The sequence below is a fragment of the Pleurodeles waltl genome, chromosome 6 (genome assembly GCF_031143425.1).
Source record: "Pleurodeles waltl isolate 20211129_DDA chromosome 6, aPleWal1.hap1.20221129, whole genome shotgun sequence".
Taxonomy (NCBI): domain Eukaryota; kingdom Metazoa; phylum Chordata; class Amphibia; order Caudata; family Salamandridae; genus Pleurodeles; species Pleurodeles waltl.
Window position 1 is genome coordinate 24397123 of NC_090445.1, and position 25446 is coordinate 24422568.

Consider the following 25446-nt stretch of genomic DNA (forward strand, 5'->3'; position numbering starts at 1 on the left):
GACATTCAGTTTTCACAACATGTACTACCAAGCTACTTTTTGTAAAAAAAAATAATGCTGTTTTGCATTCCTACCTCTTACTGTATTTTGTCTGCTTCTAACATTGGCTCTTCTAAGTCACAGTACCACCATGACAGTTGGGTTTCCTTCTACTGCTCTCCACTTAAGGACTGACATAGGCGTTCATACAGATGCTCGGCTCAAACATATACAGCAACCAAATACTGTCTGGCACAAAGACTAGGGGGAACATGTATTAAAAAGTCATTCACTTTGTGTTATCTTGCTGCTATGGATACTTACCTATAACTATGGTTCTCCAGTATTGGTATTTTTCAGAGATTCACATGCTTGAATCATCCCAGTCGTCAAGGTGGGAGTCTCACCGTAACTTTAAATATACATACAAGCCAGTGTACTATACTTGGCCTCAATGGCCATAGACAGGCACTGCTATAGCCTATCCATGTTCTTTTTAAAAAAAAGAACCAAACCTGAACTACAACCAATTAGACTACAGCACCCTCTAGAACACTCCCAACAGAGGCTGATTCCCTCAGATATTTTAGTACGAGTGTGAAGTATATAGTTTTATATTTGCGGGGGAGCCTCTAAGGGGAGGAGGGTGGGTCGCATGTGAATCTATGAAAGATACCAATACTGGAGAACTCTCTTTACATACAGCGAATGTAGACTCTTTTCCGCTACTATTTGCAGATTTGGAAAAAACTTTTGTAAAATGACTGGTTCATTCAGATGGAAATTTGATGGTACTTTCGGTATATAATTAGGATTTGTTCGAAGTATGACACTGTTTGGAGAGAACTGAAGGAAAGGATCCTTGATGGTGAAGGCTTGGATGTCACTCACCCTCTTTGCTGATGTGAGAGCTAATAAAAGTGATGTCTTCCAAGTAAGGAACTTTAAGACTGACCTGTGAATAGGTTCAAATGGCGGCTTCATGAGTTGCCCCAGCACTACATTCAAAAGCCGTAACAGTGGAGGTTTTCGCATCGGATGGAACGCTCTAAAAAGACCCTTGAGGCATTGTTTTACAATTCTGAAAGAGTATAACGAGGGACGATGCTGAGAGCGTCAGAATCTTGAAATTGCCGCTACATGTATTCTTACTGATGAATAAGAAAGTCCTGATTTTTCTAAGTATAGCAAATAAGGAACTAATTGCTCCGGTGGCAATGTCAACGGATGGATTCCTGAATTGACACACCACTAGCAGAAGCGCTTCCATTTAAACTTATAGGTCTTATTGGTAGTTTCCGCCCTGGCTTTTGCTAATATTTTCTTGCATTCTGGTGGAATGTTCAAGGTGGAAATCTCATTGAATTCAGGAGCCAGGCCGATAAGTGTAGGAATGATAGGTCTGGATATCTGACTTGTCCCTGGTTTATGTTCAGCAGGGCTGGTGTCTGTCTGAGTTGAGCATGTGGTTGTTCTGAGTATAGAAGGAGGTCTGTGAACCAGAACTGTCTGGGCCATTTGGGTGCTATGATGAGGAGACAGCATCCCTCTGTTTTTTTTTATTTTGCTGATCACCCTGGGAATCAAAGGAATCAGGGGAAAAACATAGGCATAGATTCTTGACCATCTCATCAAAAAGGCATTTCCCCATGACCCTTTTTGGGGATGCCAGCTTGTGTAATATGGGCATTTCTTGTTTTGCTTGTGGAAAAAAGGTCTAGATTCGGTTTGCCCCATTTTGGGAAAAGCTGGTCGAGAATCTGCTGGTCGAGTTCCCACTCATGATACAGGATGATCGTTCTGCTTAATGAATCCGCCAGGAGGTTGGACTGTCCCTGCACATGTTCTGCTTTCAGAGAAATTTGATTCTCTATGGCCCACTTCCAAATGCTCTGTGCTTGATGCGAGAGCCCTAACTATTTTGTTCCTCCCCGTTTGTTCAGATAGAGCATAATTGTGGTGTTGTCCATTCCTATGAGGACTGCTGACTTCCGGATTTTTGGCAAGAAAACTCTTACTACCAGATCAATTGCATTTAGCTCCAGTTGGTTTATGTGAAGCTTTTTGTCTTTTTGCATCCAGTTGCCGCTTATTGGCAAATCTTGAAGGTGGGCACCCCAAGCTTCGAGGGACACATCTGTCGTTATCATGAAATTCTAAACTTGCTGCACAAATGAGAGGCCGTTGGACAGACCTGACTGTTTTGTCCACCAAGACAAAGCAGTTTTTATCCCTGATGTGATCTGAATCTGATTTTCGATGGAGCCATTCACCTGGAGCCGGGCCGCATACGTAGTCGGCAATTCTGAACCAGCGGAATGCATGAAGAAATCATTCCCATGAATGACTTGTAGATCCGTACTGAAACAAACATTTTTGCTGAGAGTTTGTGAGCCACCTGCCAGATTTTTCACTGTCTCTCCTGTGATGGAAATGCTTTGCTTTGTGTAGTATCCAGTAATGCTGCCAGGAAATTCAATCTTTTTGTGGGATGGAAATGCGACTTTTGATGGTAAGGCCCAGACTTTTGAACAACTGCAGGCAAGTGGACGTGTGTTGCACCACCTGATATTGTGTTGATGCCTTTATGAGCCAATCGTCCAAGTATGGAAAAACCTGTGTCCAAGTTGTCTTAGGTGAGCTGCTACTGGGGCTAGCATTTTGGTAAAGATTCTAGGGGCTGACTTTAGTCCTTATGGTAGGACCCTGAACTGTAGATGCATACCAGCTACCTTGAAACAGAAAAACTTGTGATGATTTCAATCTATTGGGATATGAAAATACACATCTGGGAGATCTAGAGATGTCATGTGATCTCTCGTATTTAAGAGGTGTAGAATATCCTGAAGGGTTACTATACAAAATGTTTTTATCAGGAACTTGTTTAAGGCTCAGAAATCTAAAATGGGTCGCCAACCCCCTGAAGGTTTTTTCGCTAGCAACAAGCAGGATTAAAACCCCCGGCCTCTCTGAACAGGTGAGACAATCTCCAATGTTCCTTTGTGTAGCATGGAAGATATTTCCACGAGGAGTTGCTTTAAACGTGGAGGCAGTGATCCTGATGGAAGAGTATTTGGAGGCTTCTGGAGGAATTCTAAAGTAGGTCTTTTGGATACTATATCTAGTATCCATTTGTCTGATGTTATCGCTGACCACTGAAGGAAGTGGTAACTTGTGCGGCCTCCAATCTTTGATACAAAAGTGGGTAGGTAGCTGGTATCAATGTACAGTCATTGTTTTCTGCCTGTTTCTCTGCCACGGGTTAAAAGCCTTCCTCTTGTGGGGTGCTTGTACGCAGCTGTTGGTGGTAATCTGTATTGCTATTGCTGTTGTCCATATTGTGGTCATTTGGCCTGCTTGATATTGTTGCCTATATGGTTGGTATCCACGGTGAAAGGAATAAGTTCCTCTGCCTCTAGCCCCTCGAAAGGGTTGTTTTTTGTACTGCAAGGTGCCCAGAGATCTGGCTCGGTCTGTGTCCACCTTGATAGATTGTAAAGCTTCATCCACATGTTTGTTGAAAAGGCATTCACCATTGTATGCCATATCGAGTATCTTGCTCTGTATTTCTGATCTAACTGCTGTAGATTTCAGCCAACCCTGCCTGGGCAAAACTGCTGCCCCTGCCAGTTGCCTGAATCCTGTTAGGGAGATGTCAATGGCACAATCAATTATTTCAGCTGCAATCTGTTCCTCCTCTGTTGTAGTACTTTCTTTGCCTCCAGTTTAGCGTCTTCAGATAGGTGGTCGATGTGTGTGGATACATCTGACCATATTAGTCTATCTTATCTGCCTAGAATGGCTAAAGAATTTGCAGCTTTTACTGTTATTGCTGCAACAGAGGAGAACTTTTTTGCCAATATTATCAAGACAACGTCCCTCTCTATCTGGCAGGAAGGATATTGTCGCAGAGGGATTCTCTGAGCGGCGGTATGCCGCCTGAGAGACCATGAAATCCAGCTTAGGATGCCCTATTAAGCAAGTTGGAGAATCCTCTGGGGCTTTATATTTCTTTTCTACAAGTGGTTTTTGAGAAGGTATTGTAGCCGGATTCTTCATTGCTTTAGGCCTTCCTGCCATATAAAATCTACGATAGGTATAGCTCTCACTGACTTCTTTGCTGGCTCCTTAAAGTCTTAGAGGAAACAGTCTGTCTCCACAGATAGGATGGGTAACTCAAAACATTTAGCTGCTCTCTCCATTAGGTTACTGAATCCACCTATATCTTCAGGTGGAGAATCTACAGGTACTGCGAAAGGTGGCGATGGAACAGGTATTAGGTATTCGTCCAACTCACTAAGTGTAGTATCTATTACTTCTCCTTCTCTTTCCTCATCTGTGATTTGAGGGGCATCCTGAGGTGGTTGGTCGAAAGGCATAGCAACAACTGGTCTGAGTGGAGTTCCCGGATGGATAGGGACAGGTGTCTGTGGTACTGCTTCCTGTTCATAAGGTTGTGAAACCGGTGTTGCCGGTGCTGAGGGTGGAAATCTTCTATAGTAATCATCCAACATATTTTGAAGATTCATTACCAATGACATTGGCATAGTTATGGAGGTGTCCTTATTGCCATTTTCAGAATGCCAGGGATCTACCTGGTCTCTTGCAGAGTGGTGGTTGTCCTGGTAGTGATCGTCATCATCATCATCTAGATGTTGATACTTGACGTTGAGCTGCAATGGACTGCTGGGTACCTCAAACATGCCTTCATCCTGAGAATATACATCATCCTCATCATCTAAAAGGTGTTGAGGAAGGTATGGTAACACCTTCCTTGGAGAAGTATGCATTGGCAAAACTGCAGAGAATTTTCTTCTCACTGTTATCAACAACAGCTGCAAAAATTGTGTTTTCTCTGTCGTCGACGGGTCGCTCATCGATGGATCTTTCGTACCTGTGTCCCTCGTCGACGGGTCCGCCGTCGAAGGGTCTGTCATTGATGGATTCTTCGCCATTGTGTCTCTCATCAATGTGTCCCTCGTCGATGGGTATGTCGATGTCAAATGAGTAGTCATCGATGGTGTCTTCTTGCATATTCTAGCTGTTATAATCGTCGTCAATGACAGTTGTGACAATGTGGCAATCATAGGAGACACTGCTGTGGTTAACATCGACGTGATTGTCGTCGACGTTATCGTAGTTAACAAAGTTCACTGGACGATCTTTAACATCCCCAGATTCACTTCCCCTGCCCAACTGAGACTGGAGTTTGATTTACTGAACCAATCCCTGGCTCAACGCGTTGCCTACATAAACTTCTGGAACAAAGCCAGGGGTGCCTCCCTGGGCACTCTTAACTATATGTGGCAAGAGCTTGAACGCAAGAACACCTCCCCATTCAGAATCCACTTAGATGACTCACTTAAGAAGACCCGGCTCACCAACCTTTGGAGGACCCCAATCCCGCACAACGCCTTCAAGAAAGAAGCTAGGAAATCACTTAGGCTTCAGTCACTACTGGAGGACAAAGCAGCCTTCTCATGGAGGCCTCATGCATGGATGACTTTGCACACTTACACGTCTTTGACAACACAGTCATACCTAGGCCAAAGCTTCTCGAGACGAATGCGGCCCCCTGGCTGAGGGATGTAACCAACTCTATATGCCGCCTGTGTGGTGAGGACACGGAAGACCTCCTCCATGACCTATGCTCATGCAATCATCCTGCAATAGAACGAAGACCTATTAAAGAACAAATTTAACGAAAAAGGCATACGGACACGGAGAAGAGCAGTGATGGCGTGCTTTGCACCTAGGGACCTGCAGTTCAACTGTGCTTTGGTGTAGTTTCTATTGCAGGTGTCACAAAAGTGAGATTTAATATGTCAGCAGCATCCCCCCTGTGATTCACAGGAGGATAGCTCACAGCTCAATGCCTGACAATGGACTACAATAGCATTAAGTGATGCTCACACTGGAGCAAGCAAAATCTTAAGTAGCAATACTCTACTATGTTTTAAAACGAGCTCCTATGGAGCGCAAATCGAAACGACTGGACAATGTGTTTGCCTCTTTTTCACCTTTGTTATGGTTGACTAAAAATCAATCATACTAATACTAGTACTAATACTTATCGTAGACACGGTTGTCGATGAATGTGTCAAAGTTTTTGCCATCAACAAGGACTTTTGGTCAGACTCTAGAGGGAATTTCTTTATTTTTGTAGTCAACGGTAAAGACAGTGAAGCAATTTTTGGGTGGTGCTCTCTTCACTGTTGGAGTTGTAGGCTCTGAGTGAACCTTTTTTAAAGCCTTTGAATGACTTTCTGTTGATGAAGCATAGCTTTCCTGACCTTTCTGTTGCTCTGGTGAAAGGTGCTTGATTTTCTTAAGTACTTTCCTAGGTGGTTCTGAAGAATGTTTCTCTTTACTTTTAAGCTTTTTAAGGGATTGAGAGAACTGTGAGGAGGCCTCACAGGTCTCATCAGGAGAAGGGCATTCAATTGCTTTTTGCCTCAGCAGCCATAGTAAAAGTCTCCCTTCTCTGTCGCTAAGAGTCTTATGAGTAAAAGTGTGACATACTTTGTAATCTCTCACCTTATGATCCGGATGTAGACAGTATATACACTTCTTGTGTGGGTCATCAATATGAAGTCTTTTCTTCCCACAAGTGTTAAAAATTCCGAAGAGTCCTTTTTTAGTTTGTTGGGACATCATGTCCAATGAAAAATCCGCTATATCTAACTGAAATTTTCCTTTCAGTGCAGTAAGAAAGAACAGAAGCTGAGCAGAGCTCAGAGAGACTCCCTTCACACAACGTGCGTTAGAAAATCTGAGGGAATCAGCCTCTGTCGGGAGTGTTCTAGAGGGTGCTGTCGCCTGATTGGTTGTAGTTCAGGTTTGGTTCTTTTTTTTAAAAAGAACATGGATAGGCTATAGCAGTGCCTGTCTATTGCCATTGAGGCCTAGTGTAGTACACTTAGGCCCATAGTTATACTTTTTGACGCAGACCTGTGTTAGCGCAGGTTTGCGTCAAAAAGCATACCTCCGGCTAGCACCACTCCTGGGCGCCAGCCAGGTGTCATATTTATTCTATGACGCTAGACGGCGGTAAGGCCTAGTTAGCATCAAAATTATTGACGCTAACCAGGTGTGGGAGGCGTAGGGGGAACTGGAGGTTGTGCGTGAAAGAATGGCGCTAGTCAGGTTAGAGTAAAAAAAAATGACTCTAACCTGATTAGCGTAATTTTTTCCATGCACATGACTCCTGTCTAAGGAAAGACAGGAGTCATGCCCCCCAGCCCAATGGCAGTGCTCAGGGGACTTAGGTCTCCTGGGCATGGCCATTGGACACAGTGCCACATGGGGGGGCCCCACGTTAGGCCCCCTATGGCACTTTGCAAAAAAAAAAAAAATACTTACCTGGACTACCTGAGATGGGTCCCCCCCCATCCTTAGGTGTCCTCCAGGTATGGGTGCGGGTGGGTGGGGGTGTCCCTGGGGCAGGGAAGGGCAGCTGTTGTCTGTTTCCTTGTTCTCTGACCATGGAAAAAGGCCCACAGGTCCCCTAACGTCAGCCCATACCCAGGTGTTAAATAATGACGCTAAGCAGGCTTAGCGCCATTATTTAAGGCACTCCTCCTCCCATGTGTGATTTTTGCACAGGAGGATAAATAATGTGTTAGGGCCTTAGGAGTAATTTTCTGCCTGGGTACGCCTACCTTTCATCTCATTGACGCAAGGTAGTTTTCCCCAGGCAAAAAATCACTTTAACTCTAATATGTTTGTCTAAAAAAAAATGACATAAATCCGGTGCATACAGAGTATACATATGGGCATTACTGCTATGTATATTTAAAGTTACCGTGAGACTCCTACCTCGACGACGGAGATGATTCAAGCATGTGAATCTATGAAAGATCCAATACTGGAGAACTTACTGCACTGTGTGCTTGACAGGGAGAGAGCAGAAATATACCATATCTATTGAGATAAGATGCATATGATGCAGAGTGCAGCCCATGTAGAAGAGGAAATAACAAGGAGAAATAAAGATATTTCTTCTTGTTATGCCTCTGTTGGAAGGGGTACCATTTTGGCACAATCCCAAGTTAACTAACCCTAGTAAATCTGGGATTGAGTCAAAATCAATGGATGGATGCATGGGAACATGATGCACCCAAGAAACGTCTTTCCAACGCAGAGTAACGCAGACCCTGAGTTTACTAAGCCATGCAGAGCAACGCAATGAGGCTTTGCACGGCTTAGTAAATCCAATTAAAGGGCTTGCACTGTCTTGCGTCACCTTGCATGACACAAAGGCAACGAAAGCCCATTGTAAATCTGGGCAAGTGTGTCCTGAGTAAAACCGCTCATGAAAAAACACTGGCGCTCAACTGTGATCGATAAGCAACATGTGTGCCCCGTGTCAGCTGCGTCCCAAACCAGCCCTGCACCCTGTGCCAAACATGTTCCTTGCTATTGTAAAGTAAAGATCAAACAATGAGAGCGCCGGAGTTTACTCTCAGCACACCTGGAACTGTACTTCGATGAGGAACTCAATTTCTGAAGCTTACCTTGCGTTTATTAAATTGGTTTATTAAAGCATTTGCTTCCATCTGAAACATCCTGGTTAATTTAATTTGGCTGTATTAAGAAATGGAACCAAAAAACACAAGGAAACTAATATTTGAAAAATCATTTTTATTTAAAAATATATATTTTCAAGCAGTTCCATAACACTGTTGTTTTTCCAGAAATCGTACAGTACTTGACGGTCAATCTGCAAGTTTCACAGGTTGCTTTTTCACAGTATGCACAGTACCGGACAGGTGAGGTCGTATTGCTTCAGTGCGAAGTGTGAGTGCTGGAAGCAGCGCAGGCCGGAGCCATCACCCCCAGTCCCTCTTGCAGAGATGCCCAGTCAGTGCTTCCCATAGTCTAGAGAGGGCACCTCTCTTCACAGTATTTCAGGATTAACACAATATATTAAAGTGATCGTTGTTTCTTACCCTATCAACAGTCCAGTGCCACGTCTATGTACAGTGTGCAAACTTCAATGATACATTGGAAACTTCAATTTAGCTTTGCTGAAGGAAAGACCCAAGGGTAGGCTCAAGGGGCACAAGCTCTCTCTGTGAAGGAGGTGATAGCCTTGCGTTACTTGCTCTCCTATTCGTTTTGCACAGAGGGGCTTTTAATTGAGCACCTAAGATAAACATCTTATAATAGACGTGTAGCAGTGTTTTCTCTATGGCGCTTATGCTGCCCTACGGTACTCTGAAAAGCTGTACACCGATAAGCAGTAAGGGTAAAGTGAAGCCGCTTGCTTCTTGTGGGACAGTGGGGGGATGCACTACCTAGCAGTGGTAGTGTGGGGCCTGGCACTGTGTGTGCGTAGTGAAGGAGTGTGCCACACTGATAGCGTGGGAGCCCAATGATGGAGTGTGTCGTGAAGAGTCCAGTTCTGGCCTCGGCACTGCCATGCTCAATAATGTGAAATCCAGGAGAAGAGACGTTTTAAATGACAAGGAAGAGTTGTGGAGAAAACCGGGTCATTTTCTTGAAAGAACAGTGCCTCTGGAAGTCTGGTGGGCCAGAGGCAAATTTAGCTGCTACTCTGCGGTCAGGAATTCTCCAATGTTTCCCTTATGCTAGTCCCTCTATGAGTTCGTACTCAGTGGGAATGAGTAGGAATGTTAACACAGGGGTTAGCAGGGCAATGGCATCTAATCGTGCAATGGATTGGGCTGACTGAATGGCAGATTTAAACCTTTGAAACTACCGCAGAAGAGGAGCTGGGCGGGAGAGCTAGAAATCATTATTCCTTCCCCAAAATAATTATGCGTATTTCCCGCAGTATTCCTTAGTCCAGCCTTCTTCACCCTGATGGTAGGAGTACGGTAAAAACTGCCTCACACTCTTAATCAAAACGTGCTCTGCGTGGAGGGCTTTAACACGTCATTTCAAATGTTATTATGAGATGCAGAATTGCAATCACCAGATTGCACTAGGGGGTATGAATCTCTGGATGGCTGGAGTGGCCGAGGCTTGTTGCAGACGCCTTACGCCAGCGGTGTCACCTTCCCTACACTGCTGACCTCAGCATCTCTCATGCAAGAGATGGGCTGGGTATCAAGACTGGACGCTATAAATAGAGCAGTTTCTTATTCTGTAGTTTGGATATTACTGAGCTGTATAAATAGCTGTGTTTATAGCAGCTGTCATGTCCGTGGCAGTCAGCATCGGCCAGGTCGTTGGTGTGGGACGAAGCTAGAAGTCTTAAAGGGGCTACCTTTGAGCACCAGCCCGAGCCTGCTAGATTTTTAAAGGAAGCAAGGACATCCCACCTTATTTTCCCTATTGCACCATCGCACAACTATGAAGATCTGTCAGTCAAAGCACAGCTGCCTCACATCCATTTATCAAAACCCCAACTGTAAGGTCCCCATCACCAACAGCTCCATCTCATGGCTGTGAAAGTCTGACAGTGTTTCAAAGACTCTTCCTTGCCCATACCACCCACATCATCTGTCCTGGGTGTTTAGTTTACAAGAGACAATTCATTTTAAAATAAACTTTTCAATATACCTAGACCTGTCATTATTGAACCGTAATGGAAGAATAATTGATTAGACTTCTCTATCTGTTTAATCTTGTCTAAACAAAATTGTAGAACTCTCCTGACATCTGACCACCTCTCTACTGGAATTCCTCCTCTCCTTAAGCACAGTTTGCTCCTAGTATCACCATTAAAGTGACTGAAAAGAGGCTGACGACGAGGTCTACTTTTCCGCCAAACCTTTTAAGATCACTGATCTTTCAAGCATTCTTGGAGATGCTTACATTGAAGTCACTCAGAGAGACAATGGAAATTCAGAATTAAACTGATCCCAGTATTGATGGCATCAATCACACCCTTAACTGGATTGAACCAAGAGGCACTTGTGATGGCTAAACAACAGACTTTCTTCCAAAGTAAACACCTTTGAGTTCCTTGTCTCTATCACAGCTTTCCTGTGTTTTTACCAATTCAGTGGAGGGGGTGAGAGGCTCGTGTCTATGGTTGTTTGGATGCATATATTGTTGTGAACAAGACTGTTTCTGGAAATCTTGATAAAGTAGCACGCATACGTTTGTTTTAAGATGCCAGTTATCCAGATCTTAAGGAATTTCTAATGTTTGTTGTCAACTATGCAACCATGAGTTTGATGTTTTGGATCTGCATTCTTACGCTTGTCAGCTATCTGGAGGTGAAAGGCACATTTTTTTACTGTTCTGCTTCACAAGCACCTTTTAGATTGTATTTTACCCTAGAATAGCCAGGTCTTTTGAACCAGCTGGTTGAGATGTGGTGACCAAGTCGAATTCTGGTGTCAAATGTTTGGTGGTATCCCTTTGTATAATACTGAGCAACCACTTATTTTTGTTGTCTCTTGCCTCTGTGGAAGGTGGGCGTTTTCTCTCAGATGGATGTTAAGGAGTAGAGGGAGAAGACGTAAGTCATTGCTTTTGAGGTGAAGGAAGCATTATAAATGTTGAGGACTGCTGCCCTCGTTTTCCTTTATTCAGGGAAATTTCCCTTTTGAAAGAAAGATGTTGGCCATTAACGTTACTGTTTCCACCAGGAAGTTTGAGGAACCAGTAGATTGGGATAGATACAAGTGTACCCCTGCATTTGGTGACTCAAAAGCTCTTTCTTTCCAGGCTCCCTCAATTAAGCATTTCTGTTTTTCTTTTCACCTGAAGAGACCTCACGTTCACTATCTTGGGTTGCTTGCTTTACTGTTCAGGGAGGACCCAGCATTGCAGTTCAGGCTGGACTGTTCCTATAAGTACAGGGTCAAGACGGATTTGACTATGGCTGAGTCCAAACTGAGGTGGCATGGTGGGCAAAAACAGTGTGTTGGAATGCTGCCCGGAGCAATTAGCAGTGGTTAAATGTGTTTCCATCATCTTTTGTGTTTTACACCATGATCAGTGAAGCAAAACTCCTCAGATAAATAAAACAAAATTAGGCTGTGAGCAGATTACACTGTGGGACTGTGTCACAGCCAACTCTCTTAAAATACTAAAGATTTATATTTCCTGCATCTGGGTGCCTACTAAAACAATCCAAAAAAATAACTTATGACTTGCACAATTCCCTGTTCATAAATAAACAACTTGGAACTCTGAAACCTCTGAGACATAGAGATTTGAAGTCAGTGATGCTGACAGATCATGGAGACAAAAAGCTGATCAGAAAGTGCTGGGAACGGAAAGGGCGAAAATGATGTGTACCCTGGCATGGGAGAAATCTGATACATGGCTAGTAGGACCTGCAAAGATATGGAGAGGAGCACAAGCAGAGGAGAGATGAAGAGGAGCAAGAGCAGAAAGAGAAAGAGGAGTGAGAGCAGAAGAGAGATGGAGAGAAACAAGACTAGAGGAGAAGTCACCTTCTCAGGAATCCTTCTGTACTATGCCAGTGTTCAAGGATTTCTTACAAGGTTTGAAGAAGGTTTTTCCACCCATTCGAAAACCCTCATCTCCCTGGGAACTGAACATAGTATTATCTAGACTCATGGGCCCTCCTTTTGAGCCTATTCACAAAGCTTCTTTACAACACCTTATGTGGAAGACAGGTTTTCCTGTAGCCATTACTTCGGCGAGGAGGGTCAGTGAGATTCAGGCTTTGTCCTCCAAGGAACAGTGCACGGTTTTCCATGAAAATAGAGTCGTTCTAAGAACTCATCCATCATTCTTACCGAAGGTGGTGTCGAATTTTCACATCAATCAGACTATATCACTACCAACTTTTTTCGCCAATCCGGGTACTCCAGCGGAGAAAGCATTGCACTCCCTGGATTTGAAAAGAGTACTAAAATTCTACCTGGATAAGACCAAATTGATTAGACGATCTCACTACCTGTTTGTAAATTACGGACATATGAAAGCAGGCGATGCAGCCTCAAAACGAACAATATCTAGATGGATAGTTTCATATATTGTTACTGCATATCAATTGGCTAACAAACAGTTATTGGCTAGGCCTAAGGCTCATTCGACAAGAGGAAAAGCGGCTACTGCTGCCCTCCTTAATAATGTTCTAATCTCTGAAATCTGTAAGGCTGCTACATGGAAATCTGTACATACATTTACTAGGCACTACTGTTTGGACTCAGATGCCAGAGCGGACGCTCAAGTTGGGCAGGCGTCTCTGAGAAATTTGTTTGCATAGTGTATGTCTTTTTCCTGCACTTCTATTAGACAGTCCGCAGAGATAAGGGGTGGGCTTGCTAATCTATTCAATGTTTATGACTATTGATGAGGATCCCCTGGAAGAGAAGGATAAGTTACTTACCTGTAAATCCTAGTTCTCTTCCAGGGGTATCCTCATCAAAGTCATAAACAACCCACCCTCCTGCCCGGACGTAAGTCTCCTAGAAGAGCAGCACAGACCATCTATCTAATATGTAGGATGCGTTGTCACCGTAAAAAAGAACTGACCTAACTGTGAACCAACTGTCACCTCTCCTTCACCCCTGAGGCATGGTGGGATACTGGAGGTTCTCAGGGTCTTAAAGGCACGGTGCCAAATTTCGTGGTTCTGCTGTATTAACCTGCATGCAGCCTATTAGCTAATAATGCTTTATTGTTTTCAATGTAGTTTTTTCTCTTTTTTCACAGATGTTGCTACTGCTTCTTTTCCTGGGCCCAGCTATGGGGCTTTGGAAAGTTTTTTCTTGTAATGTTATAAGAGAGTGTTTTAAAAAAAAAAAACCTCCATAGAAATAAAGCATTTTAGCCTGTTTATCAGTATAGTCTGCATTGCTGTTATGCACATGTATACATGAATCTGGTATGAAAATTGTCTACTAAGAAAATACTGTATTTTTCTTGTATATTTCATACTTATACATGTGTGTATTTTATATATGCTCCGGGATCCCCGCACGGGGGCGGGAATATTCAATGTTTATGACTATTGATGTGGATCCCCTGGAAGAGAAGTAAGATAGATGCACATTTTGAAAAGAACATTTTCTCTGTCAGAAGTAATCTGAGATATTGCACACAGGCACAGGTACTCTGTGCTCACAAATTTGAGGGAGACCCCATGGTGGGGTAATTGAGCACTAGGTTATCGTTCCAGGTGACAGTGCACTCTACAAATATTCATAACATAACTTATGAGCATGAAGCACATGATGTGCAACAGTGTTCACAGTGAAAGGTTCTATGGATCCATGGTTCATCTTGGGGGTTAGGGGTAACCTTAAAATGCACTACTGTTTTTGAAGAGAGTAACACAGTAATTACTCAGAATTTAAGCTTATCGGTTCCACGTGAAAACAAAGGCCCTCATTTGGACTTTGGTGCCACCAACGCAGCCACCTCAAGGCACTAAGGGACATATTTAGGAAAAGTGGCGCCACTTGTCTTGCGCCCTTTACCGCCCCCCTCCTACCACCACCACACATGCGCCATATTTCAAATACGGCGAACCACGGCGCAGGGTAGGGGGCAATAGCGTCAATTTTCATGATGCTATTTATGTACTCTGCAGAAATAGCGTCAACTTATTGGTGCCACTCCTGCAGAGTACATGGTGGCCCATTATAAATAATGGTAGTCCCCTTTTGACGCCTGCTCTAAGCAGGCGTTAAAAGTGGTGTAGAAAATGAAGCAAGGAAATCTGTTAGATTTCCTTGTGCCATTTTTTTGCCCCACCACCCCTTTAACGGGGGAACATCCCCTTTTCATACATTATGCCTGGTGCATGCATAATGTAGCGCAAAGGGTTACAAAGTGGCGCAATGCATGCATTGCGCCACATTGTAAATGTGGCGCAAGGATTTTGGCCTCACTGGGCCACATTAGCATCATAAAAAATTACGGTAATGTGGCGCAAGGTCGCGCTAGGGGCATATAAATATGCCCCTAAAAGTTTGCTGAGTGGCCTCACTGTTTCATGCAACTGCTCACCAAAAAGTGTGAGTTTGTGTTTGTAAAACAAAATACTAATCTCCATGACAGTCTCTGAGTTGTCTCCATAGGTGTGGGAGTCATTTTTCTTTTTTTCTGCTTGGGGGCGGTCCAAACTGAAAAAGTACATCAGACCATCCACCTTGTATAGGGCAGACAGTCTGATGTACATACACCAATGTCTCTAAGGTTTGCTGATGTAAGGTTTCTGCTGGCAGAGCCAGCAGGGGCAATGCTGGCAGAAACATGACAGTCTGTCTGACTCTATATAGAGTAAGTGGACCATATGTTTGGTAGACAAGGTATGTTTGTAGCAGAATACCTTGTTCGCTAAACTCCAAAGGAAGCCCAAAGATTGAAAAAACAAGAAACTTTAAACACACAAGTTAATTATTTTTGCGAAAGCTCTTTCTGGTGGACACTCTGTTTGAACACAGATTCCTCCTTTAAGAACATCCTCGGGCAGCAGATGGAAGCTGGAGCCAGGCGGCCCTTCTTCATTCCATTCCAGCCATAATTTGTCTCCAAGATAATGCATTGGAGAAATTCAAGCATGTAATAATGTTGACATTGTGCCTCTTCAATGGTGGTGATCAGATCTAGCCAGGACGAACCACACTGGTTTAAGACACCCTGAGCCACCTCGACATTGAGATGTCATTCATAGTCCACCAGGCGACATCTGCTCAATTTGTCTGCTCTGGCCTCTAAGGACTCTAAAAACTGACTGGCTAGCAGAAAGATTTCCTGTTGGTTCCACCACCTCTAAAGGCATACAACCTTCTAGCAAAGTATCCAAGACCCCACTTCACCTTGCTTGCCACAGTACCACATGGAGATAAGTTGTCTTTTACATGAGAATCAGTAGATGTATCTAGCCCACCAGAATTATGGAGGCCTACATAGTAGGCATCATCAATATAATGTTGGAGGAGTAAGTGACTCCCCTCCCCATGCTTATCAGTGTTCTGAGGGACATTAGATGTGTCCTGCACTAATTAGAATCAGATCCAAAGAAAGCCTGAATTATCTAATAGTTCCTCCATTGTTGCATCACGCCAGAGGTCTTGGATTAAAGTCAAATTGTATAACAGCTCGTTGCACCTTTGTGATCTTGTAGAGAGACATAGGCCTGGAGTGGGGCTGATATCGGCTTAGGACCTGATCTTGAGCCAGTGAAGCTAGATTTGCATGGAAAGAACTAGTACAAGTCCTATAGCTTGCAGGAAGAGGTAGATTGTGATGGAGTCAGACCTGCCACTGGAAGTCTAACTGGATACCCCTGAAGCCCTATGGGCCTGAAGGAGCGCGAGACAGAGCTACAATCACACTGAAATTCTGCAGCATGGCCTCTATGAAGGTCAGTATTGCTGCAGGACCCAAATTTGGTTGTCTGGGGACAAAATGCAAGACAGGTCAGATTCGAGTGACACTGGAGAAGTGTGATCTCCATCCTGATGCCCTTGAGCCTTCTTCTTAGACTTCGAGTGACAGGGTCAGGTATAGCTTGGCCTTCTTAGGCTTATGTCTAAACTTTAACTTTCACTTACAGGAAGACAAGATCAACTTCTCAGCCAAATCTTCTAACATCATTAATCGTTCAAGCATTCTTGGAGATGCTTAAACTGAAGTCACTCTTAAGAGACAACAGAAATTCAGAATGAAACTAATCCCAGTACAGATGGCATCAATCACATCCTTAACTGGACTGAACCAAGAGGCATTTGTGATGTCTAAACAACAGACTCACTTACAGGAAGACTTTGACTGCGCAGTGGACTTTTTGCAGGAGAGGCCTCAAGAACGGGACCACAACTGGGTCAGTGAATTGCAGGGGGAGTAGGATCTGAGTTTTGACCGTGAGCTCTTTTTACGTTCGGCGACATATAGCTTGGCATCCCACTCACTTTTAGTTGCATAGTAGCACACTTGTGATGCAACATGAGAGCCATGGCCTGAGCCCAATTATCACAAACATATTTCATGCGGTTGTTATTGACATGCTTCCTGCAGTCTTACACCGTTTGAATCCTGCAGTTTGTGATGAGGGACATTGTTCCCTGGTAGATTGTTGTAGAAATTTTGAAGGTGTCAGAAGGATGACAAAGCTGGGAACAGAGCTCTGAATCCCATCCAAATAGCACAGAAAGAAAGGAACTGACATTTGCACGTAGGGGTAACACTTTTATGCAGCTCTGCTCTGTCACTTCTGGGGCAGTATGCAATTACAGTGGAGCAACATTGTGCAACCTCAGGAGCTTTGCTGTAATATTCCCAAATTCTGTCTGGTACTCAAGGATATTATTAAGGTGAGGAATCTGCAGTTAGAAGTGTCCATTAGTTTAAAGTAAATAATTTTGAATTGTAGATATTTTGTCAGACAATATTTTTGAGTTATTTCAGCATATATTTTAAAGTCAATGTTTTGAGAATCTGCATTCTCCCCTGCACCATTTTCACCTGGGCAAAATAAATGTGCGAGGTGCTCATGAAGAAACTCTGGTGAACCCACCTGATGAGAGATCCTGTATTAAATAAAAATATCGAACCTAGTTAAAGTGCCTGCCATCAGCCCATGTCACAGGGACTTGGGTCAGGCCTATGCCTCCACTCCAATACCCAACCCTTGCTGTAAAACTGAACATCAAAAAAAAGTGTGCACATCAAGAACCGCTATGGACAGTGCTGCTCTTTTCTGCCTTGGTTGAAGACTCCTCTACTTTCCTTTCTTAGAGGCACTTAAAGCTATAGATGATCTTAGCACTAACGTAGCCCACCTCCCAACCGCATGAAAAACATCTACACCTACTACGGTACACTTGCTGTTTCTAAAGAACGGCTGTCAGGGACGTATATATGCTCCTCTGTTTCAGAGTATGATAGGATATCCCTGATTATATGTCCTTTCAGATGGAAGAGGCTTATCCTCCATATTTGTTAAACAACATGGCACAGTTGAGGTATGTTGCTGGAAACGGGGTGGTCCATCTGGTAGTGCTGGAGCCACCATAGACCTGTACGGGTTGTGCTCTGTGTGCTGTCTCCTGTGGAGACTGGTGACATCTACTACTTCTAAAAGTAACCATGAATGTGGATTGCGTTGTGTTATTAAAACACTAAGGGCCATATGTACGAACACATTTTCCCATTGACACAGAATGGGAAAAACCCTTTGCTACATCTGGCCCTAAGGCCCATAGTTATACTTTTTTGCGGCGCAAACGTACAAAATACAATTATATTTTGTAAGTTTGCGCCGCTTTTGCGTCAAAAAGCAGCGCAAATGCGGCGCTAAAAAAGTATAAATATTGGCCTAACTTCTTAGCACTAAGTGGGCGGGAGTGACTTACTGCACGGGGAAAGTACACATTGAAAATACTGCTTTAGAAGATAGTGCAGTTAGGGATTCAAAGTCTGGCACACTCGGGGGGACACTGAGTCCAGAACCCTTCAGGGACAGCGGATTTGGAAACGGGCGCGAGAAATGATTTAACCTTGTGTAACAGAGTTCTACAAAGCAACAACCTTCACCCCAAGAGAACCTTTCAACAAAACAAGTACAGCCGCCCTCCTTCCAAAAGAGAGGCCTGGAATATCAATTTGGGCTTGGCCTATTCCTAACATCCCATTCATCGTCTATGAGCAGAATTTTAAGGCAGGAATTTGGCAATGTGCATTACAAGGTCACTATAAGGCCTCAGCAGCGCGATCAGCAAACAATGAACAGTTTAAGATTTCTTAAACTTGAAAGAGGGAGAAACACTCGTCCCAACTTCCATTCCAAACTAAGAAAGGGAAGGGGTGTTCATATATGTTTTGCTACCTTTATGTGCAGGAAGTAAATTCAGGGTGGTGGCCGACTGCCCCAAAAGACAAGGGCCGTTTCTTCCGCCCGAGTCTGTACTGTAACAGTGTGTTGAAGGGGCAGAGCCTGCCCTGCAGTACCAGGTAGAGTTGGTTGCATTAAAAGTGCATCTCAGCTTCCTTCTTTGTTTTTATTTCTCTCTAGGAGGTCCAGGTGTCATCCACCCATGCACTGGGTGTGGTGCGCAGCAGGCGTTCAACGTCGCTTTGGAGGGATGACCACTATGGGTCTTTTGTCCTTTGGCCGCCACATGAGCACCTGGGCGTCATTGGCGTTGGGCTTGACCAGGGCACTGCGTGGTATTGGCTCGTTCTGGCTGAGTATCTGTGGCTGCTCCTGAGCGAATGGTTCTAGCAGCTTGGCACGCTGCCCCAGAGGCCGGCTGGGGTCTACATCGATGTCCAATGTCATACGCCATTTGATGGTCTGAAGGATCACCATCTCCTGGGTGCCAGGGTTGATGGCCACCAGCCAAGTGGTGAAACTCTGGTCTCTGTGAATGTGGGTAAGCCTGGCCACGTTTCCCTCGCTGACTGGCACCGCCCACGTGATGCTGGGGTAGAAGTTGTCATTCATACTGACAGTAAATTTGGTATCCTTTTTGGTGGGGCCAACAATCGTGTAGGTCTCTGTAGTGTTTCCATACCAGGGATAGTTGACACCGTCAGAGTCGCTGATGGCGCTGATTTTGCCCCCTTGCAATTCAGGCAGTTCCCAACTTGACCTGCGAGAGAAAAGGAACAAGATTCATTATTTAAGAACATTTACCTTTCGTTATGTGAGTTAAGTGTTAATACTTCTCTACTCTCATCGGTCCCTGAGTTACAGATGGGACGGCGTAGATTAGGGGCCCTTCAACTCTCACAGGCTGTTTGGCATGTTTTGTGACACTTATATACAGTAATCGACATGCACACAAAGGCTCTGAGACGCGTACATACATCGCCACATGAACGATTGGCAGGACCTATGACACTTTATTCACAGGCTCTGAGATTCTTGCACACACCTTCATGAGTGACACAGGCTGACGGGCCCTGAAACACTTGTTCTGACTGATACAGGATGGTATGCCCTGCAAAACCTGGAAACAACATCCCACATGTGACTTAGGCTATCAGGCCCTGCTACTCTGGTACCAACTACGTGACGCATGCACACCGCGCCCCACATCTAACTGCAACTTGAGCCCGGCGTCTTACACGTGACTTACGTAGGTTGGCAAGTCCTGCAAAATACGCACACGGCAACCCACATGCAACTCTCATGCGACGTTAGTGTGAACCGAAAATTCTTATGTGAAGGGTGCATTTAAGAGCAGTGCTTTTTTAAACGTCTCTGTTTTTAAAAACCTCTTCAGCAAAAGTAAGGGTTTTCGGGCCCCAAATTGGCAAAACTGCTAATGCTTCTTTTTATTTTCAATCTATGTATAAAATGTCATAATTCGACGTTTGACAGTAGCTCCCAAATGAGCATCTCTTTGTTTAAAGACTCGTGTGGTTTCTGTCGCAAGTCCAAACTGCTTGGGTGAAATTGGCTGCGGTAACACAGACCCCGATTCAGACCCATCACAAGTGTGGCAGAGTCCTCACCCGCCCTGGCTGGAGTCGAGTGACCGTCAGCTTTCTTCCGGGGGTGCCCCCAGTTGGTTCTGTCGCCAGAAAGCTTACTCCGACGGCCTGACTGACTGCCCGCCATCGGAGTAAAGGCACCACACTGCCGCAATTCAGGGTTGACACTCTGATGTCCATTTTCCTGTCCATCACCGCCTGGTGGTGACGAACAGAATAATAAAAACAATGAGCCCCACGGCCAGGGAAATAAATCTCTGAATGAGTGGGTCATTAGTTTTTTGCTTTTAAAAATCTCAAATGTTGCTTGATGGCCATAAAAGCCGGCAGCTACAGTCTACCAAACATTTGGTACCCTCAGTTCCTCTGAAGGTTACAGGGACCACCACTGGGTCGGTGGTGATCTCTGCATTTGGCAGGCATATCCGACAGGGTGGTGGACATTATGCCCTCTAACATGTTGATGGACTACTGCCGGCCAAACTCTAAATCGGGCATATCATTTTGAATTCAGGCATATATATATATATATATATATATATACATACTTTTTTAGCGCCGCATTTGCGTCATTTTTTGAAGGAAAAGCGGCACAAACTTACAAAATACAATTGTAAGTTTGCGCGGCTTTTGCGTCAAAATGCGGCGCCAATGCGGCGCTAAAAAAGTATAAATATGGGCCTTAATTAGTGATTTATACAGCGTCCTAATCCACACAAGGCAAAGAGCCTGAAATGGTGTCCAAAGATGCATGGGTAGAATGTAATGGTGAACTCCGGCCCCAGTGATCTGGCTGCCCTACAACAGACAACATATGTGTCATGGAGGACTGTTCTCCATTGGCTGGAATATCACTGATGTATGCAGTTCAGGACGGTAAGAAAATAGACTACTGGTGCGTTGCTTCTCACCTGTCCGCTAACAAGACAATGAGAAAGCACTCCCTCAAAACCATGCAACTGTCACTATTTCACCGTTTCTCCAGGATCAGATTAAGCACGTGACTATAAGTGCACTGTTCGTCATGAGAATCCTACACAGAATTTTCTCTTACACAGGAGTCGCTCACAAGGACCTAACCTGAAGAATTCTACTCTTATGGCCCTTGACAAAATCAATGTGCTCTGTACTGGGCTCCCTAGACACAAATTACAAAATTGCAATGGATCCAGAATTCCACAGCTAGATAAGTACTACACCTGAACAGATGCAACATCTCCCCTGTGGGCTTTGCAATAGCCCTATCTCCAGAAGAATCTAGTCCAAAGCTTTCTCCATCACCTGTCGGGAGAACCAACTTTGATTTTGTCGCAACTATACTGTGAAAATGTCTTACTACAAATCCAAAACAGATCCTCTCTTGAGCATCCCCCCACTTATAAAAACTATTGGGCAGGCAATCATTCTCGAGGTATGCTTACATCTCGGGAACGCACACTCTCAGCAAATACGGGAAATCAGAAACCTCCTTGGATTCATAAAGGCATTTAAAACCTGACTGTTTCCTGAAACATGATGCCAAGTGGATCGAAACCACAAGCACTGTTCCGCATTTGCAAAATATGATCCCCTCTCGCACTCTTTCACTACATTCCTTAGACAGCACTGGACTGCAATGTGCCTTCTACAACGTGATTGGAGCACAGTTCCAATTCTCATACATAACTCTGCTAATAACTCTCGTGGAATTATACACAAAGGAACAGATACTTGTCTGGATCAGGGTCAGAAAGTGCGTTATAACTACAATACAATCAGCACTTTGCTTTACTATGAGCTCGCCACCATCACTTCTCGTTTACCCTTTCTTAACTTCGCCAACTTTACCCCCAGTAATGGGTCACCATACCACACGGATAGAAAGCATCGTCTTAGACCAGTGGTTCCGAACCCCTGGGTGTCTGCAAAGCCTCCTCAGGGGGTCTAGGACTGCTTAGAAAATTAAATAATATTAACTGATTAGGTCTCTAGCTTTCATTAATGTCTCACTGGGGGGGTCCCCGGATTCCAATAAGGATTCAGTGGGGGTTCCGGGGACCAGTAATGATAAAGTAGGGCTCCACAGAAGTCAAAAGGTTGGAAGCAACTGTCTTAGACTGTTAATAATCCAATCTGTCATGCCTTTTTAATACCAATAAAACATACATTTTCCATTGTTTGTTTGTTTTTGGGAATAGTAGCTACACAAAAATAGGATAAGTACCACCACTCATTAGGGTCGGGCCTGCATGGCATGCGCTTGTGCATGGGTTTCGCTATAGTAGTTAGAAAAGGGCTCGGAGCCCCGTCCATGTCACGTCAGTGTCTTTCATTGGTTCATGGGCTTGCCTGTTAAAATCTGCTTGCTTTCATTAGTGGAAGGCATGCATAAGTCATGCCTTTTCCAGTGGTTAGCCCCTCCCCGAGCGCAGCGACCAAGTACTAACAAAATGTGAGGCTCGCTGTTTTCTGTCCGGTTAGTGGACTACTTTTTATCTTTTTTCGCAGCGTGATCTCTCTTGGCAGAAGTCGAGCGCTTTCCATGAAATCGACCCTGTCACATAGTTAATTGCACTTTTGTCGGTTACGTAGATAACTGCACTTTTGCCGATAGGTTTCACTACGAGTGAACTGTAGCAGCGCAATCACGCTCTTTTTTCCCATTTAATGTGGCAAGAAAAGTCCGGTTGGGAGTTTACAACTGCTAATAGCCATAACTCGGAGAAATGTGAGACCCGTTGCATTGCAAATGCTTGTTTTTACTGTAGTTTGGAGAAAGCTCCTTACAATACCACTACTTACACCCGTTCCATTTAACTCAGTGGTTTAGTTGTTTTCAATAACCGTCCTTTAAACTTTTACTTTTACTTCTATTTATCTTTTTTACCTTTCAGTACATGGATATACAACCTGACTTTGTGCCAAATACATTTACGGAGCTTCCCAATGTATTGCAGTATCATTTTATAGATCATAGGATCGTCGCAGGAAGGAATTGTGCCGACCTTGCAGATTCTCCTTTGTGTGAAGGACGCTTACTATACAAGGCAGTGATGGACGCCACATTGGAACATGAAATCTAAACTGCTTCATAAAATAACTCAGCAGGAGGAAGAGAAACTGGAGACCAGAAAACAACCTTACTACTGAGCAGGCAAAACAACAGACTGACAAGAAGAGAAAATAGCTGGAAACTGAGATACAAGAAGTCCAATCAGTCTAGTGAGCGAGCAATGATACAGGAACAATTGCGACGTAACTAGACTACCAATTGGAACTCCTTTTATAGTGACGGGAAGTGACCCATCTAGAAAAAATGGTTTCAGGCATCTTGGATTGGGAAAAAGAACATAACAATAAAGATCATAAAACATTGTATGAAGTGTTAAACTATGAACATAAATGAGGTATTGCCAGGGCCACTGGAATTATGCGGCAGGAGAGGGCCAAATTATGCAGCAGGTTTGAGTAAATTATGCGGCAAAAAAAAAATTAAGTTACTTACCTGTAACTGTAGTTCTCGAGTATTGGAATCTTTCATAGATTCACATGCTTGAATCATTCCCCGTCGTCGAGATGGCAGTCCCCGGTACCTTAGAAAAGACAATGTCCCAAAGGCATAACAGCTATAACATAAAAAATCTCTTCATTTTAGCAACCTATCCAAGTCCTTATGTAAAAAGGACCAAACTTGAACCTCAGCCAATTAGAGAGTACCACCCTTTAGAACCCTCCTGAGAGAAGCTCCAGCACCTCAGATTTTCTAAGCACTAGTGCACCAGTCAACGCTTAAACAAGAGATATTAAAAGGTGAGCTTCCCCCAGGAGGCGGGTGGGTCGCATGTGAATCTATGAAAGATCCCAATACTGGAGAACTATAGTTACAGGTAATAACCTATTTTCTTATTCCAATATTGGAACTTTCATGGATTCACATGCTTGAATCAGACTCTAAAGCAGTGTTGAGAGCACATTGCATTGATCTTACATCCTTTAACTCAACCAGAGATTACTGAGCTGTTCTTAATAGCATGAAAAACTATAATATCTTTGTTTCTCACAGACATCTATATGCTATAACATAAGGAACACATACAAATAAAACATTTAAAACTTAAACCATGCAATGTGCAAAGTAGAAAAGAAGGATGGAGGGAGGCAATGTGAGCTCACCGTTACTGGAACAGATGTCGCAGGACCACCTGAGCAACCCCTACATCTCCCTTAGGAATGGCATCCAGACAATAGTGCCTCGTAAATGTGTGAGCAGTCTTCCATGTGGCTGCTCTGCATATGTCCTGCAGGGGTACCCTGCAAACAGAGCCAAGGACGCTGAGACAGTTCTCGTAGAAAGTGCCCTTACTGAGGATTGTAAAGGCTTCCCAACCGTTTGGTGGCAAAAGTTTATAGCAGCTACTATCCACCTGGCTATGCTTCTCTTGGAAATGGCCTGTCCCTTCCTAGGGGAACTATATGCAACAAATAATTGAGTAGTCTTTCTAAAATCCTTGGTTCTTTCCAAGTAAAACTTGAGATTTCTTTTGATGTCCAACGAGTGCAGAGCTGTCTCTGCCGGGGATGTTGGGTTCGGAAAGAAAGATTTGAGAACCACTGGTTGGTTAATATGAAAGTCTGATGGCACCTTTGGTACAAACTTGGGGTTGGTACAAAGTATGACTCTATCCTGTTTAAATTGGAGGAAAGGTTCCTGAATGGTGAACGCCTGGAACTCACTGACCCATCTAGAAGAAGTAAGGGCTAGTAGAAGAGCCACTTTCCACAATAAATGCTTCAGATCTGCTCTGTGTATCGGATCAAATGGGTGTTTCATAAGCTGAGAGAGAACCATGTTGAGTTGCCAAGACGGTGGAGGAGGTAATACCGGTGGAAAAATTCGAAAGAGCCCTTTTAGAAATTGTTTGATTAATCTAGACGACCACAGAGATGGAGACGTAGGCAAACGTCTGTAGCGAGATATCGCCGCCAAGTGCACCCTAATGGATGCCTGCGCCAAGCCTGTAGGTTGCCAGATGGAGGAGATAGGGCAGTATTCGCTCCGGCGGCGATAGTAGTGGATCAATGTGCTCTTCCTGACACCACAAACAAAATCTCTTCCATTTCAAAGAGTACGATTTGTTGGTG

The 25446-nt window shown here is 44.0% G+C and overlaps 1 protein-coding gene across 1 annotated transcript in view; it reads right to left on the bottom strand.

Moving 5' to 3' along the window:
- Positions 1 to 8655: 8655 nt before the first annotated feature.
- Positions 8656 to 25446, bottom strand: part of FAM78A (family with sequence similarity 78 member A) — a 188993-nt gene continuing 172202 nt past the window's right edge. The window contains exon 2 of the mRNA XM_069237077.1: positions 8656 to 19478. Coding sequence (XP_069093178.1) covers positions 18950 to 19478 — 529 coding nt within the window. The 3' untranslated portion in view covers positions 8656 to 18949. The remainder of the gene's footprint in view (positions 19479 to 25446) is intronic.